Raw genomic sequence first — 16,449 nt, 5'->3', positions numbered from 1 at the left:
GATATATTGCACATTAGGCAACATGGAGAGAAAAAACAAAAAGGAGCCTTGGCTGAATGATCTAATCCAGTGTTCTCACCAGCGTCAGCTCCGCACTGCGCAAAGCTTTCTGCACGGGAGCGGACACCCTATTGAAGAGATCGGCACACAGATCCTCTAGTTCTTGACGAGTCATCTTAGTTTTGAAGTCAATATCATCCATAAGACCCTCGATCTAGGCACAAAGAAAATATTTCATAGTCAGAAAACAGTGTATGCTCGAGGCCACCTAACAGCCATATGCTCAGTCAATGTCTACTTCCAGAAGACTTTATTATTTACAACAATTGAGAAAGCCTATCATCCCCAGATAGCTCTAAGAGGTGTGCAGGTAAAAAACATACCTGCGCCATGTGGTCATTGTTGGCGCTCAGAATGGTCTTTACACGGTTCGCCTCCTTCAGAAGCTTAACCATTGCTCTGGGGTTCTCCCGAACATCTTTTTTGGATTTCTTCTGTTCATTGAACAGCACGGCCAAACGGTCCCGAAGTCTCAAGTCTATCTCAAGCCCACCAAGTGTACGGTCAAACCTGCAATGGCAAAAAAATAAGAATTTACTTACCGATAATTCTATTTCTCGGAGTCCGTAGTGGATGCTGGGGTTCCTGAAAGGACCATGGGGAATAGCGGCTCCGCAGGAGACAGGGCACAAAAAGTAAAGCTTTAGGATCAGGTGGTGTGCACTGGCTCCTCCCCCTATGACCCTCCTCCAAGCCTCAGTTAGGTACTGTGCCCGGACGAGCGTACACAATAAGGAAGGATTTATGAATCCCGGGTAAGACTCATACCAGCCACACCAATCACACTGTACAACCTGTGATCTGAACCCAGTTAACAGTATGATAACAGCGGAGCCTCTGAAAAGATGGCTCACAACAATAATAACCCGATTTTTGTAACTATGTACAAGTAATGCAGATAATCCGCACTTGGGATGGGCGCCCAGCATCCACTACGGACTCCGAGAAATAGAATTATCGGCAAGTAAATTCTTATTTTCTCTATCGTCCTAGTGGATGCTGGGGTTCCTGAAAGGACCATGGGGATTATACCAAAGCTCCCAAACGGGCGGGAGAGTGCGGATGACTCTGCAGCACCAAATGAGAGAACTCCAGGTCCTCCTTAGCCAGGGTATCAAATTTGTAGGATTTTACAAACGTGTTTGCCCCTGACTAAATAGCCGCTCGGCAAAGTTGTAAAGCAGAGACCCCTCGGGCAGCCGCCCAAGATGAGCCCACCTTCCTTGTGGAATGGGCATTTACATATTTTGGCTGTGGCAGGCCTGCCACAGAATGTGCAAGCTGAATTGTATTACACATCCAACTAGCAAAAGTCTGCTTAAAAGCAAGAGCACCCAGTTTGTTGGGTGCATACAGGATAACAGCAAGTCAGTTTTCCTGACTCCAGCCGTCCTGGAACCTATATTTTCAGGGCCCTGACCACATCTAGCAACTTGGAGTCCTCCAAGTCCCTAGTAGGCGCAAGACACCACAATAAGCTGGTTCAGGTGAAACACTGACACCACCTTAGGGAGAGAACTGGGGACGAGTCCGCAGCTCTGCCCTGTCCGAATGGACAAACAGATATGGGCTTTTTTGAGAAAAAAACCACCAATTTGACACTCGCCTGGTCCAGGCAAGGTCCAAGAGCATGTTCACTTTTCATGTGAGATGCTTCAAATCCACAGATTTGACTGGTTTTAAACCAATGTGTTTTGAGGAATCCCAGAACTACGTTGAGATCCCACAGTGCCACTGGAGGCACAAAAGGGGGTTGTATATGCAATACTCCCTTGACAAACTTCTGGACTTCAGGAACTGAAGCCACTTCTTTCTGGAAGAAAAATCGACAGGGCCGAAATTTGAACCTTAATGGACCCCAATTTGAGGCCCATAGACACTCCTGTTTGCAAGAAATGCAGGAATCGACCGAGTTGAAATTTCTTCGTGGGGCCTTCCTGGCCTCACACCACGCAACATATTTTCGCCACATGTGGTGATAATGTTGTGCGGTCACCTCCTTTCTGGCTTTGACCAGGGTAGGAATGACCTCTTCCTGAATGCCTTTTCCCTTAGGATCCGGCGTTCCACCGCCATGCCGTCAAACGCAGCTGCGGTAAGTCTTGGAACAGACATGGTACTTGCTGAAACAAGTCCCTTCTTAGCGGCAGAGGCCATAAGTCCTCTGTGAGCATCTCTTGAAGTTCCGGGTACCAAGTCCTTCTTGGCCAATCCGGAGCCATGAGTATAGTTCTTACTCCTCTACGTCTTATAATTCTCAGTACCTTAGGTATGAAAAGCAGAGGATGGAACACATACACCGACTGGTACACCCACGGTGTTACCAGAACGTCCACAGCTATTGCCTGAGGGTCTCTTAACCTGGCGCAATACCTGTCCCGTTTTTTGTTCAGACGGGACGCCATCATGTCCACCTTTGGTAATTCCCAACGGTTTACAATTATGTGGAAAACTTCCCCATGAAGTTCCCACTCTGCCGGGTGGAGGTCGTGCCTACTGAGGAAGTCTGCTTCCCAGTTTCCATTCCCGGAATGAAACACTGCTGACAGTGCTATCACATGATTTTCCGCCCAGCGAAAAGTCCTTGCAGTTTTTGCCACTGCCCTCCTGCTTCTTGTGCTGCCCTGTCTATTTACGTGGGCGACTGCCGTGATGTTTTATCCCACTGGATCAATACCGGCTGACCTTGAAGCAGAGGTCTTGCTAAGCTTAGAGCATTATAAATTTACCCTTAGCTATATTTATGTGGAGAAAAATCTCCAGACTTGATCACACTCCCTGGAAATTTTTTCCTTGTGTGACTGCTCCCCAGCCTCTCGGGCTGGCCTCCGTGGTCACCAACATCCAAAACTGAATGCCGAATCTGCGGCCCTCTAGAAGATGAGCACTCTGTAACCACCACAGGAGAGACACCCTTGTCCTTGGATATAGGGTTATCCGCTGATGCATCTGAAGATGCGATCCGGACCATTTGTCCAGCAGATCCCACTGAAAAGTTCTTGCATGAAATCTGCCGACTGGAATTGCTTCGAAGGAAGTCACCATTTTTTTACCATGGCCCTTGTGCAATGATGCACTGATTTTAGGAGGTTCCTGACTAGCTCGGATAACTCCCTGGCTTTCTCTTCCGGGAGAAACACCTTTTTCTGGACTGTGTCCAGAATCATCCCTAAGCACAGGAGACTTGTTGTCGGGATCAGCTGCGATTTTGGAATCTTTAGAATCCACCCCTGCTGTTGTAACAGTATCCGAGATAGTGCTACTCCGACCTCCAACTGTTCCCTGGACTTTGCCCTTATCAGGAGATCGTCCAAGTAAGGGATAATTAAGACGCCTTTTCTTCGAAGAAGAACCATCATTTCGGCCATTACCTTGGTAAAGACCCGGGGTGCCGTAGACAATCCAAACGGCAGCGTCTGAAACTGATAGTGACAGTTCTGTACCACGAACCTGAGGTACCCTTAGTGATAAGGGCAAATTTGGGACATGGAGGTAAGCATCCCTGATGTCTCGGGACACCAGATAGTCCCCTTCTTCCCGGTTCGTTATCACTGCTCTGAGTGACTCCATCTTGATTTGAACCTTTGTAAGTGTTCAAATTTTTTTAGATTTAGAATAGGTCTCACCTAGCCTTCTGGCTTCAGTACCACAATATAGTGTGGAATAATACCCCTTTTCTTGTTGTAGGAGGGGTAATTTAATTATCACCTGCTGGGAATACAGCTCGTGAATTTTTTCCCATACTGCCTCCTTGTCGGAGGGAGACCTTGGTAAAGCAGCCTTCAGGAGCCTGCGCAGGGGAAACGTCTCGACATTCCAAACTGTACCCCTGGGATACTACTTGTAGGATCCAGGGGTCCTGTACGGTCTCAGCGTCATGCTGAGAGCTTGTCAGAAGGGTTGGAACGCTTCTGTTCCTGGGAATGGGCTGCCTGCTGCAGTCTTCTTCCCTTTCCTCTATCCCTGGGCAGATATGACTCTTATAGGGACGAAAGGACTGAAGCTGAAAAGACGGTGTCTTTTTCTGCAGAGATGTGACTTAGGGTAAAAACGGTGGATTTTCCAGCAGTTGCCGTGGCCACCAGGTCCGATGGACCGACCCCAAATAACTCCTCTTCCTTTATACGGCAATACACCTTTGTGCCGTTTGGAATCTGCATCACCTGACCACTGTCGTGTCCATAAACATCTTCTGGCAGATATGGACATCGCAGTTACTCTTGATGCCAGAGTGCAAATATCCCTCTGTGCATCTCGCATATATAGAAATACATCCTTTAAATGCTCTATAGTCAATAAAATACTGTCCCTGTCAAGGGTATCAATATTTTTAGTCAGGGAATCCGACCAAGCCACCCCAGCTCTGCACATCCAGGCTGAGGCGATCGCTGGTCGCAGCATAACACCAGTATATGTGTATATACTTTTTATGATATTTTTCCAGCCTCCTGTCAGCTGGCTCCTTGAGGACGGCCCTATCTATAGACGGTACCGCCACTTGTTCTGATAAGCGTGTGAGCGCCTTATCCACCCTAAGGGGTGTTTCCCAACGCGCCCTAACTTCTGGCGGGAAAGGGTATACCGCCCATATTTTCTATCGGGGGGAACCCACGCATCATCACACACTTCATTTAATTTATCTGATTCAGGAAAAACTACGGTAGTTTTTTCACATCCCACATAATACCCTCTTTTGTGGTACTTGTAGTATCAGAAATATGTAACACCTCCTTCATTGCCCTTAACGTGTGGCCCTAATAAGGAATACGTTTGTTTATTCACCGTCGACACTGGATTCAGTGTCCCTGTCTGTGTCTGTGTCGACCGACTAAAGTAAACGGGCGTTTTAAAACCCCTGACGGTGTTTTTGAGACGTCTGGACCGGTACTAATTGTTTGTCGGCCGTCTCATGTCGTCAACCGACCTTGGCGCGTGTTGACATTATCACGTAATTCCCTAAATAAGCCATCCATTCCGGTGTCGACTCCCTAGAGAGTGACATCACCATTACAGGCAATTGCTCCGCCTCCTCACCAACATCGTCCTCATACATGTCGACACACACGTACCGACACACAGCACACACACAGGGAATGCTCTGATAGAGGACAGGACCCACTAGCCCTTTGGAGAGACAGAGTTTGGAGAGTTTGCCAGCACACACCAAAAACGCTATAATTATATAGGGACAACCTTATATAAGTGTTTTCCCTTATAGCATCTTTTTTATATATTTCTAACGCCAAATTAGTGCCCCCCCTCTCTGTTTTAACCCTGTTTCTGTAGTGCAGTGCAGGGGAGAGCCTGGGAGCCTTCCCTCCAGCCTTTCTGTGAGGGAAAATGGCGCTGTGTGCTGAGGAGATAGGCCCCGCCCCTTTTTCGGCGGCCTCGTCTCCCGCTCCTAACGGATTCTGGCAGGGGTTAAATATCTCCATATAGCCCCCGGAGGCTATATGTGAGGTATTTTTAGCCAAAAAAGGTTTTCATTTGCCTCCCAGGGCGCCCCCCTCCCAGCGCCCTGCACCCTCAGTGACTGCCGTGTGAAGTGTGCTGAGAGGAAAATGGCGCACAGCTGCAGTGCTGTGCGCTACCTTAAGAAGACTGAGGAGTCTTCTGCCGCCGATTCTGGACCTCTTCTCGTTTCAGCATCTGCAAGGGGGCCGGCGGCGAGGCTCCGGTGACCATCCAGGCTGTACCTGTGATCGTCCCTCTGGAGCTAATGTCCAGTAGCCAAGAAGCCAATCCATCCTGCACGCAGGTGAGTTCACTTCTTCTCCCCTAAGTCCCTCGTTGCAGTGATCCTGTTGCCAGCTAAACTTTTCTAAGCAGCTCTTTAGGAGAGCCACCTAGATTGCACCCTTCTCGGCCGGGCACAAAAATCTAACTGAGGCTTGGAGGAGGGTCATAGGGGGAGGAGCCAGTGCACACCACCTGATCCTAAAGCTTTACTTTTTGTGCCCTGTCTCCTGCGGAGCCGCTATTCCCCATGGTCCTTTCAGGAACCCCAGCATCCACTAGGACGATAGAGAAATAAGAATTTACTCACCGGTAATTCTATTTCTCGTAGTCCGTAGTGGATGCTGGGACTCCGTAAGGACCATGGGGAATAGCGGCTCCGCAGGAGACTAGGCACAACTATAAAGAAAGCTTTAGGTCTAACTGGTGTGCACTGGCTCCTCCCACTATGACCCTCCTCCAGACTTCAGTTAGGATACTGTGCCCGGAAGAGCTGACACAATAAGGAAGGATTTTGAATCCCGGGTAAGACTCATACCAGCCACACCAATCACACTGTATAACTCGTGATACAATACCCAGTTAACAGTATGACAACAACTGAGCCTCTCAACAGATGGCTCAACAATAACCCTTTAGTTAAACAATAACTATATACAAGTATTGCAGACAATCCGCACTTGGGACGGGCGCCCAGCATCCACTACGGACTACGAGAAATAGAATTACTGGTGAGTAAATTCTTATTTTCTCTGACGTCCTAAGTGGATGCTGGGACTCCGTAAGGACCATGGGGATTATACCAAAGCTCCCAAACGGGCGGGAGTGCGCGGATGACTCTGCAGCACCGAATGGGCAAACTCTAGGTCCTCCTCAGCCAGGGTGTCAAACTTGTAGAATTTAGCAAATGTGTTTGACCCCGACCAAGTAGCTGCTCGGCAAAGTTGTAAAGCCGAGACCCCTCGGGCAGCCGCCCAAGAAGAGCCCACCTTCCTCGTGGAATGGGCTTTCACTGATTTAGGATGCGGCAGTCCAGCCGCAGAATGTGCAAGCTGAATCGTACTACAGATCCAGCGAGCAATAGTCTGCTTTGAAGCAGGTGCACCCAACTTGATGGGCGCATACAGGATAAATAGCGAGTCAGTCTTTCTGACTCCAGCTGTCCTGGAAACATAGATTTTCAGGGCCCTGACTACGTCCAACAACTTGGAAGCCTACAAGTCTTTAGTAGCCGCAGGCACCACGATAGGTTGGTTCAGATGAAAAGCTGATACCACCTTAGGGAGAAACTGTCCTCAATTCTGCCCTATCCATATGGAAAATCAGATAAGGGCTATTACATGACAAAGCCGCCAATTCTGATACACGCCTGGCCGAAGCCAAGGCCAACAACATGACCACTTTCCACGTGAGATATTTCAATTCCACGGTTTTAAGTGGCTCAAACCAATGTGACTTTAGGAAATCCAACACCACGTTGAGATCCCAAGGTGCCACTGGAGGCACAAAAGGGGGCTGAATATGCAGCACTCCCTTAACAAAAGTCTGAACTTCAGGTAGTGAAGCCAGTTCTCTCTGGAAGAAAATCGATAGAGCCGAAATCTGGACCTTAATGGAACCCAATTTTAGGCCCATAGTCACCCCTGACTGTAGGAAGTGCAGAAAACGGCCCAGCTGAAATTCCTCCGTTGGGGCCTTCCTGGCCTCACACCACGCAACATATTTTCGCCAAATGCGGTGATAATGGTTTGCGGTAACTTCTTTCCTAGCTTTAATCAGCGTAGGAATGACTTCCTCCGGAATGCCCTTTTCCTTCAGGATCCGGTGTTCAACCGCCATGCCGTCAAACGCAGCCGCGGTAAGTCTTGGAACAGACAGGGCCCCTGCTGCAGCAGGTCCTGTCTGAGCGGCAGAGGCCATGGGTCCTCAGATCATTTCTTGAAGTTCCGGGTACCAAGCTCTTCTTGGCCAATCCGGAACAATGAGTATAGTTCTTACTCCTCTTCTCCTTATTATCCTCAGTACCTTTGGTATGAGAGGAAGAGGAGGGAACACAAACCGACCGGTACACCCACGGTGTCACTAGAGCGTCCACAGCTATCGCCTGAGGGTCTCTCGACCTGGCGCAATATCTTTCTAGCTTTTTGTTTAGGCGGGACGCCATCATGTCCACCTGTGGCTATTCCCAACGGTTTACAATCAGTTGAAAGACTTCCGGATGAAGTCCCCACTCTCCCGGGTGGAGGTCGTGTCTGCTGAGGAAGTCTGCTTCCAGTTGTCCACTCCCGGAATGAACACTGCTGACAGTGCTAACACGTGATTTTCCGCCCATCTGAGAATCCTTGTGGCTTCTGCCATCGCTGTCCTGCTTCTTGTGCCGCCCTGTCGGTTTACATGGGCGACTGCCGTGATGTTGTCTGACTGGATCAGTACCGGCTGGTTTTGAAGCAGGGGTTTTGCCTGACTTAGGGAATTGTAAATGGCCCTCAGTTCCAGAATATTTATGTGTAGGGAAGTCTCCTGACTTGACCATAGTCCTTGGAAGTTTCTTCCCAGTGTGACTGCCCCCCAGCCCCGAAGGCTGGCATCCGTGGTCACCAGGACCCAGTCCTGTATGCAGAATCTGCGGCCCTCTTGAAGATGAGCACTTTGCAGCCACCACAGCAGAGACACCCTGGTCCTCGGAGACAGGGTTATCAGCCGATGCATCTGAAGATGCGATCCGGACCACTTGTCCAACAGGTCCCACTGAAAGGTTCTTGCATGGAACCTGCCGAATGGAATTGCTTCGTAGGAAGCAACCATCTTTCCCAGGATCCGCGTGCAGTGATGCACAGACACCTGTTTTGGTTTTAGGAGGCCTCTGACTAGAGATGACAGCTCCTTGGCCTTCTCCTCCGGGAGAAACACTTTTTTCTGTTCTGTGTCCAGAACCATCCGCAGGAACAGTAGACGTGTCGTAGGGACCAGCTGTGACTTTGGAATATTTAGAATCCAGCCGTGCTGTTGTAGCACCTCCCGAGATAGTGCTACCCCGACCAACAACTGCTCCCTGGACCTCGCCTTTATCAGGAGATCGTCCAAGTATGGGATAATTAAAACTCCCTTCTTTCGAAGGAGTATCATCATTTCGGCCATTACCTTGGTAAAATACCCTCGGAGCCGTGGATAGACCAAACGGCAACATCTGGAATTGGTAATGACAATCCTGTACCACAAATCTGAGGTACTCCTTGTGAGGATGGTAAATGGGGACATGCAGGTAAGCATCCTTGATGTCCAGTGATACCATGTAATCCCCCTCGTCCAGGCTTGCAATAACCGCCCTGAGCGATTCCATCTTGAACTTGATTTTTTTTTATGTATGTGTTCAAGGATTTCAAATTTAAAATGGGTCTCACCGAACCGTCCGGTTTCGGTACCACAAACATTGTGGAATAGTAACCCCTTCCTTGTTGAAGTAGGGGCACTTTGACTATCACCTGCTGGGAATACAGCTTGTGGATTGCCTCTAACACTGCCTCCCTGCCTGAGGGAGTTGTTGGTAAGGCAGATTTGAGGAAACGGCGGGGGGGAGACGTCTCGAATTCCAGCTTGTACCCCTGAGATACTACATGAAGGATCCAGGGATCCACCCGTGAGCGAGCCCACTGATTGCTGAAGTTTTTGAGACGGGCCCCCACCGTACCTGGCTCCGCCTGTGGAGCCCCAGCGTCATGCGGTGGACTTGGAGGAAGCGGGGGAGGACTTTTGCTCCTGGGAACTGGCTGTATGCTGCAGCTTTTTCCCTCTACCTCTGCCTCTGGGCAGAAAGGACGCGCCTTTAACACGCTTGCCCTTATTGGGCCGAAAGGACTGTACCTGATAATACGGTGCTTTCTGTGGCTGTGAGGGAACATGGGGTAAAAATGTAGACTTCCCAGCTGTTGCTGTGGAAACGAGGTCCGAGATACCATCCCCGAACAACTCCTCACCCTTATAAGGCAAAACTTCCATGTGCCTTTTAGAATCTGCATCACCTGTCCACTGCCGAGTCCATAACCCTCTCCTGGCAGAAATGGACATTGCACTTATTTTAGATGCCAGCCGGCAAATATCCCTCTGTGCATCTCTCATGTATAAGACTGCGTCTTTAATATGCTCTACGGTTATCAATATAGTGTCCCTGTCTAGGGTATCAATATTTTCCGACAGGGAATCTGACCACGCAGCTGCAGCACTGCACATCCATGCTGAAGCAATAGCTGGTCTCAGTATAATACCAGTGTGTGTATATACAGACTTCAGGATAGCCTCCTGCTTTCTATCAGCAGGTTCCTTTAGGGCGGCCGTATCCGGAGACGGTAGTGCCACCTTTTTTGACAAGCGTGTGAGTGCTTTATCCACCATAGGGGATGTTTCCCAACGTGACCTATCCTCTGGCGGGAAAGGGTACGCCATTAGTAACCTTTTAGAAATTACCAGTTTCTTATCGGGGGAAGCCCATGCTTCTTCACACACTTCATTTAATTCCTCAGATGGAGGAAAAACTACTGGTAGTTTTTTCTCTCCAAACTTAATACCCTTTTTTGTGGTACCCGGGGTAACATCAGAAATATGCAACACATTTTTCATTGCCTCAATCATATAACGTGTGGCCCTATTGGAAGTTACATTTGTCTCATCGTCGACGACACTGGAGTCAGTATCCGTGTCGACATCTGTGTCTGCCATCTGAGGTAGCGGGCGTTTTAGAGCCCTTGATGGCTTTTAAGACGCTTGGGCAGGTACAGGCTGAGAAGCCGGGTGTCCCATATTTGGTATGTCGTCAAACCTTTTATGCAAGGAGTCGACACGGTCGCGTAATTCCTTCCACAGAACCATCCATTCAGGTGTCGACCCCGCAGGGGGTGACATCACATTTATCGGCATCTGCTCCGCCTCCACATAAGCCTCCTCATCAAACATGTCGACACAGCCGTACCGACACACCGCACACACACACAGGGAATGCTCTGAGAGGACAGGACCCCACAAACCCTTTGGGGAGACAGAGAGAGAGAGTATGCCAGCACACACCAGAGCGCTATATAACACAGGGATTTACACTATAATTGAGTGTTTTCCCTTATAGCTGCTTATATTCTATATTTGCTGCGCCTAAATTTAGTGCCCCCCCTCTCTTTTTTACCCTTTTGTGCTTGAAACTGCAGGGGAGAGCCAGGGAGCGATCCTTCCAGCGGAGCTGTGAGGGAAAAATGGCGCCAGTGTGCTGAGGGAGATAGCCCCGCCCCTTTTTCTGCGGACTTTTCTCCCGCTTTTTTCATGGATTCTGGCAGGGGTATTTATCACATATATAGCCTCTGGGACTATATATTGTGATGTTTTGCCAGCCAAGGTGTTAATATTGCTGCTCAGGGCGCCCCCCCCCCCCCAGCGCCCTGCACCCATCAGTGACCGGAGTGTGAGGTGTGCATGAGGAGCAATGGCGCACAGCTGCAGTGCTGTGCGCTACCTTGTTGAAGACCGAAGTCTAATGCCGCCGATTTCCAGGACCATCTTCATGCTTCTGGCTCTGTAAGGGGGACGGCGGCGCGGCTCCGGGACCGAATGATCGAGGTCGGGTCCTGTGTTCGATCCCTCTGGAGCGAATGGTGTCCAGTAGCCTAAGAAGCCCAAACTATCTCCAGTCAGGTAGGTTCGCTTCTTCTCCCCTTAGTCCCTCGTAGCAGTGAGTCTGTTGCCAGCAGATCTCACTGAAAATAAAAAACCTAACATATACTTTCTTTTCTAGGAGCTCAGGAGAGCCCCTAGTGTGCATCCAGCTCAGCCGGGCACAAGATTCTAACTGAAGTCTGGAGGAGGGTCATAGTGGGAGGAGCCAGTGCACACCAGTTAGACCTAAAGCTTTCTTTATAGTTGTGCCCAGTCTCCTGCGGAGCCGCTATTCCCCATGGTCCTTACGGAGTCCCAGCATCCACTTAGGACGTCAGAGAAAACCATGAACTTTCATGTGTCCCAACTGTGAATGCATATATAGCGGTGGAGAGATTAGACCTAACATTTAACCCCTTTCGCTGCCGTGTTCTCTCACTTGTGCTGGGCTGTTTGTTTCTCACGTTTGCACTTCTCACACTCCAACATCACGCTCAGCAAATTTGTTATGCAATCCTTTCACAAAGTAACTTTTTTTTCTTCAAAAAACCTCACAAAATATGTCTTTGTGGGGCAGATGTATTAAGTCTGGAGAAGTGATAAAGCATTGATAAGTGTATGGTGATATCGCACCTGCCAATCAGCTCCTATACTCCTAAAATGTCAATCTTCAACCAATAAAGGTTTTTTTTTTCCCCCTTGAAATTGCAAGACCACGATCTGAAAACAAATCTTCACCTTTAACGCCTCCCACAGAAAGTCTATGCTGCTTGCTTAGCAATTAATCTACCTTTACAAAACAGTATAAAGCAAGATTCTATGTTGGAGGTTTTCTTAATAAAATCTGCACTTAAAATTTATCATGTGAAATCTTATTCCCATTGTCTCATAAAAAATTAACTAAAATAAAAAGAGAGCACCTAGTAGTATGCTTACCATACTATCCCCCTTTAAACTGGGACACTCATGAATTAAGGGTGTGTACACACGGTGAGATATTCTTTCGGTTTTGACTATATAGTCAAAATCGTAAGAAAAGTTAGTGCAGATCGCAAAGTGAAAGTCGCCTTGCGATCCCGATGCATAGTCCTGCCAGGTCTGCATCGCAAGAAAAGATAGACTGTGCAGGCAAGTCAATCCTTGCTAGATCGGTGTACTATCTAGTTCATCTCACATGTCAATTCCATCTCACATAAGCCAAAATCGTAAGCACACATAGTCCATATCTCAAGAAAAGTTAGTCAAAATCGGTGGTGCTGGGCTCCCGGAGTTCAGGGGAAATCGCAAGTGAAAATCGGGCATAGCAAGGATCTCACCGTGTGTACACACCCAAACACAGGTTCTGTGGCTGATTAAAACAAGGTGAAAAATAAGATTTTACTTACCGATAAATCTATTTCTCGTAGTCCGTAGTGGATGCTGGGGACTCCGTCAGGACCATGGGGATTAGCGGCTCCGCAGGAGACAGGGCACAAAAATAAAGCTTTAGGATCAGGTGGTGTGCACTGGCTCCTCCCCCTATGACCCTCCTCCAAGCCTCAGTTAGGATACTGTGCCCGGACGAGCGTACACAATAAGGAAGGATTTTGAATCCCGGGTAAGACTCATACCAGCCACACCAATCACACCGTACAACTTGTGATCTGAACCCAGTTAACAGTATGACAACGTAGGAGCCTCTGAACAGACGGCACACAACAAGAACAACCCGATTTTTTTGTAACAATAACTATGTACAAGTATTGCAGACAATCCGCACTTGGGATGGGCGCCCAGCATCCACTACGGACTACGAGAAATAGATTTATCGGTAAGTAAAATCTTATTTTCTCTAACGTCCTAGTGGATGCTGGGACTCCGTCAGGACCATGGGGATTATACCAAAGCTCCCAAACGGGCGGGAGAGTGCGGATGACTCTGCAGCACCGAATGAGAGAACTCCAGGTCCTCTTTAGCCAGGGTATCAAATTTGTAGAATTTTACAAACGTGTTCTCCCCCGACCACGTAGCTGCTCGGCAGAGTTGTAATGCCGAGACCCCTCGGGCAGCCGCCCAGGATGAGCCCACCTTCCTTGTGGAATGGGCCTTGACAGATTTAGGCTGTGGCAGGCCTGCCACAGAATGTGCAAGTTGAATTGTGCTACAAATCCAACGAGCAATCGTCTGCTTAGAAGCAGGAGCACCCAGCTTGTTGGGTGCATACAGTATAAACAGCGAGTCAGATTTTCTGACTCCAGCCGTCCTTGAAATATATATTTTCAATGCCCTGACAACGTCCAGCAACTTGGAATCCTCCAAATCGCTAGTAGCCGCAGGCACCACAATAGGCTGGTTCAGGTGAAACGCTGACACCACCTTAGGCAGAAAATGAGGACGCGTCCGCAGTTCTGCCCTGTCCGAATGGAAAATCAGATATGGGCTTTTATACGATAAAGCCGCCAATTCTGACACTCTCCTGGCTGAAGCCAGGGCCAGTAGCATGGTTACTTTCCATGTAAGATATTTCAAATCCGCCGATTTGAGTGGCTCAAACCAATGGGATTTGAGAAAATCCAAAACTACATTAAGGTCCCACGGAGCCACTGGGGGAACAACCGGGGGCTGTATATGTAGTACTCCTTTTACAAAAGTCTGGACTTCAGGAACTGAAGCCAATTCTTTCTGGAAGAAAATCGACAGGGCCGAAATTTGAACCTTAATGGACCCCAACTTGAGGCCCATAGACAATCCTGTTTGCAGGAAATGTAGGAATCGACCCAATTGAAATTCCTCCGTGGGGGCCTTCCTGGCCTCACACCACGCAACATATTTTCTCCAAATGCGGTGATAATGTTGTGCAGTCACCTCCTTCCTGGCTTTAACCAGTGTAGGAATGACCTCTTCTGGAATGCCTTTTTCCCTTAGAATTCGGCGTTCAACCGCCACGCCGTCAAACGCAGCCGCGGTAAGTCTTGGAATAGACACGGTCCCTGCTGAATCAGGTCCCGTCTTAGAGGTAGAGGCCACGGATTTTCCGTGAGCATCTCCTGAAGTTCCGGGTACCAAGTTCTTCTTGGCCAATCCGGAGCCACGAGTATCGTTCTTACTCCCCTTTGCCGTATAATTCTCAGTACTTTGGGTATGAGAGGCAGAGGAGGAAACACATACACCGACTGGAACACCCACGGTGTTACCAGAGCGTCCACAGCTATTGCCTGAGGGTCTCTTGACCTGGCGCAATACCTGTCCAGTTTTTTGTTGAGGCGAGACGCCATCATATCCACCTTTGGTTTTTCCCAGCGGTTCACAATCATGTGGAAGACTTCTGGATGAAGTCCCCACTCTCCCGGGTGTAGATCGTGTCTGCTGAGGAAGTCTGCTTCCCAGTTGTCCACTCCCGGAATGAACACTGCTGACAGTGCTATCACATGATCTTCCGCCCAGCGAAGAATCCTTGCAGCTTCTGCCATTGCTCTCCTGCTTCTTGTGCCGCCCTGTCTGTTTACGTGGGCGACTGCCGTGATGTTGTCCGACTGGATCAACACCGGCTGACCCTGAAGCAGGGGTTTTGCCAGGCTTAGAGCATTGTAAATCGCTCTTAGCTCCAGTATATTTATGTGAAGAGACATCTCCAGGCTTGACCATACTCCCTGGAAGTTTCTTCCCTGTGTGACCGCTCCCCAGCCTCTCAGACTGGCATCCGTGGTCACCAGGACCCAGTCCTGTATGCCGAATCTGCGGCCTTCTAACAGATGAGCACTCTGCAACCACCACAGATGAGACACCCTTGTCCGTGGCGATAAGGTTATCCGCTGATGCATCTGCAGATGCGATCCGGACCATTTGTCCAGCAGATCCCACTGAAAAGTTCGTGCGTGGAATCTGCCGAATGGGATTGCTTCGTAAGAAGCCACCATCTTTCCCAGGACTCTTGTGCATTGATGCACAGACACTTTTCCTGGTTTTAGGAGGTTCCTGACAAGTTCGGATAACTCCTTGGCTTTCTCCTCCGGAAGAAACACCTTTTTCTGAACCGTGTCCAGAATCATTCCCAGGAACAGCAGACGTGTTGTCGGGGTCAACTGAGATTTTGGAAAATTCAGAATCCACCCGTGTTGTTGCAGCACTACTTGGGTTAGTGCTACTCCGTCCTCCAGCTGTTCTCTGGACCTTGCCCTTATCAGGAGATCGTCCAAGTAAGGGATAATTAATAGAGATGAGCGGGTTCGGTTTTACTCGGTTTTACTCGGTTCTCAAAACCGCATCTAATTGGCTCACGGATGTCACGTGTTTTGGATAGCCAATAAGATTCGGTTTTGAGAACCGAGTAAAACCGAATCCGCTCATCTCTAATAATTAATACGCCTCTTCTTCGCAGAAGAATCATCATTTCGGCCATTACCTTGGTAAAGACCCGAGGTGCCGTGGACAATCCAAACGGCAGCGTCTGAAACTGATAATGACAGTTTTGCACCACGAACCTGAGGTACCCTTGATGTGAAGGGCAAATTGGGACATGCAGGTAAGCATCTTTTATGTCCAGGGACACCATAAAGTCCCCTTCTTCCAGATTCGCTATCACTGCTCTGAGTGATTCCATCTTGAACTTGAATTTTTGTATGTACAGGTTCAAAGATTTCAGATTTAGAATAGGTCTTACCGAGCCGTCCGGCTTCGGTACCACAAATAGCGTGGAGTAATACCCCTTTTATTGTTGTAGGAGGGGTACCTTGACTATCACCTGCTGAGAAAACAGCTTGTGAATGGCTCCCAATACCGTCGCCCTGTCTGAGGGAGACGTTGGCAAAGCAGACTTTAGGAACCGGCGAGGGGGAGACTTCTCGAATTCCAACCTGTAACCCTGAGATACTACCTGCAGGATCCAGGGGTCCACCTGTGAGCAAGCCCACTGCGCGCTGAAATTCTTGAGTCGACCCCCCACCGTTCCTGAGTCCGCTTGTAAAGCCCCAGCGTCATGCTGAGGGCTTTGCAGAACCCGCGGAGGGCTTCTGTTCCTGGGAAGGAGCTGCTTGCTGCCCT

At 49.0% G+C, this 16,449-nt stretch overlaps 1 protein-coding gene across 1 annotated transcript in view; it reads right to left on the bottom strand.

Annotated features, from left to right (window-relative positions):
• Window positions 1-16,449, bottom strand: part of HYOU1 (hypoxia up-regulated 1) — a 74,257-nt gene that overhangs the window by 21,631 nt on the left and 36,177 nt on the right. Inside the window, exons 9-10 of the mRNA XM_063943472.1 lie at window positions 384-570; window positions 80-214 (exon numbers count right to left, since the gene is read on the bottom strand). Of these exons, the coding sequence (XP_063799542.1) occupies window positions 80-214; window positions 384-570 (322 nt within the window). The remainder of the gene's footprint in view (window positions 1-79; window positions 215-383; window positions 571-16,449) is intronic.

The sequence above is a fragment of the Pseudophryne corroboree genome, chromosome 10 (genome assembly GCF_028390025.1).
Source record: "Pseudophryne corroboree isolate aPseCor3 chromosome 10, aPseCor3.hap2, whole genome shotgun sequence".
NCBI lineage: Eukaryota > Metazoa > Chordata > Amphibia > Anura > Myobatrachidae > Pseudophryne > Pseudophryne corroboree.
This window is presented reverse-complemented; position numbering and strand designations above follow the sequence as displayed.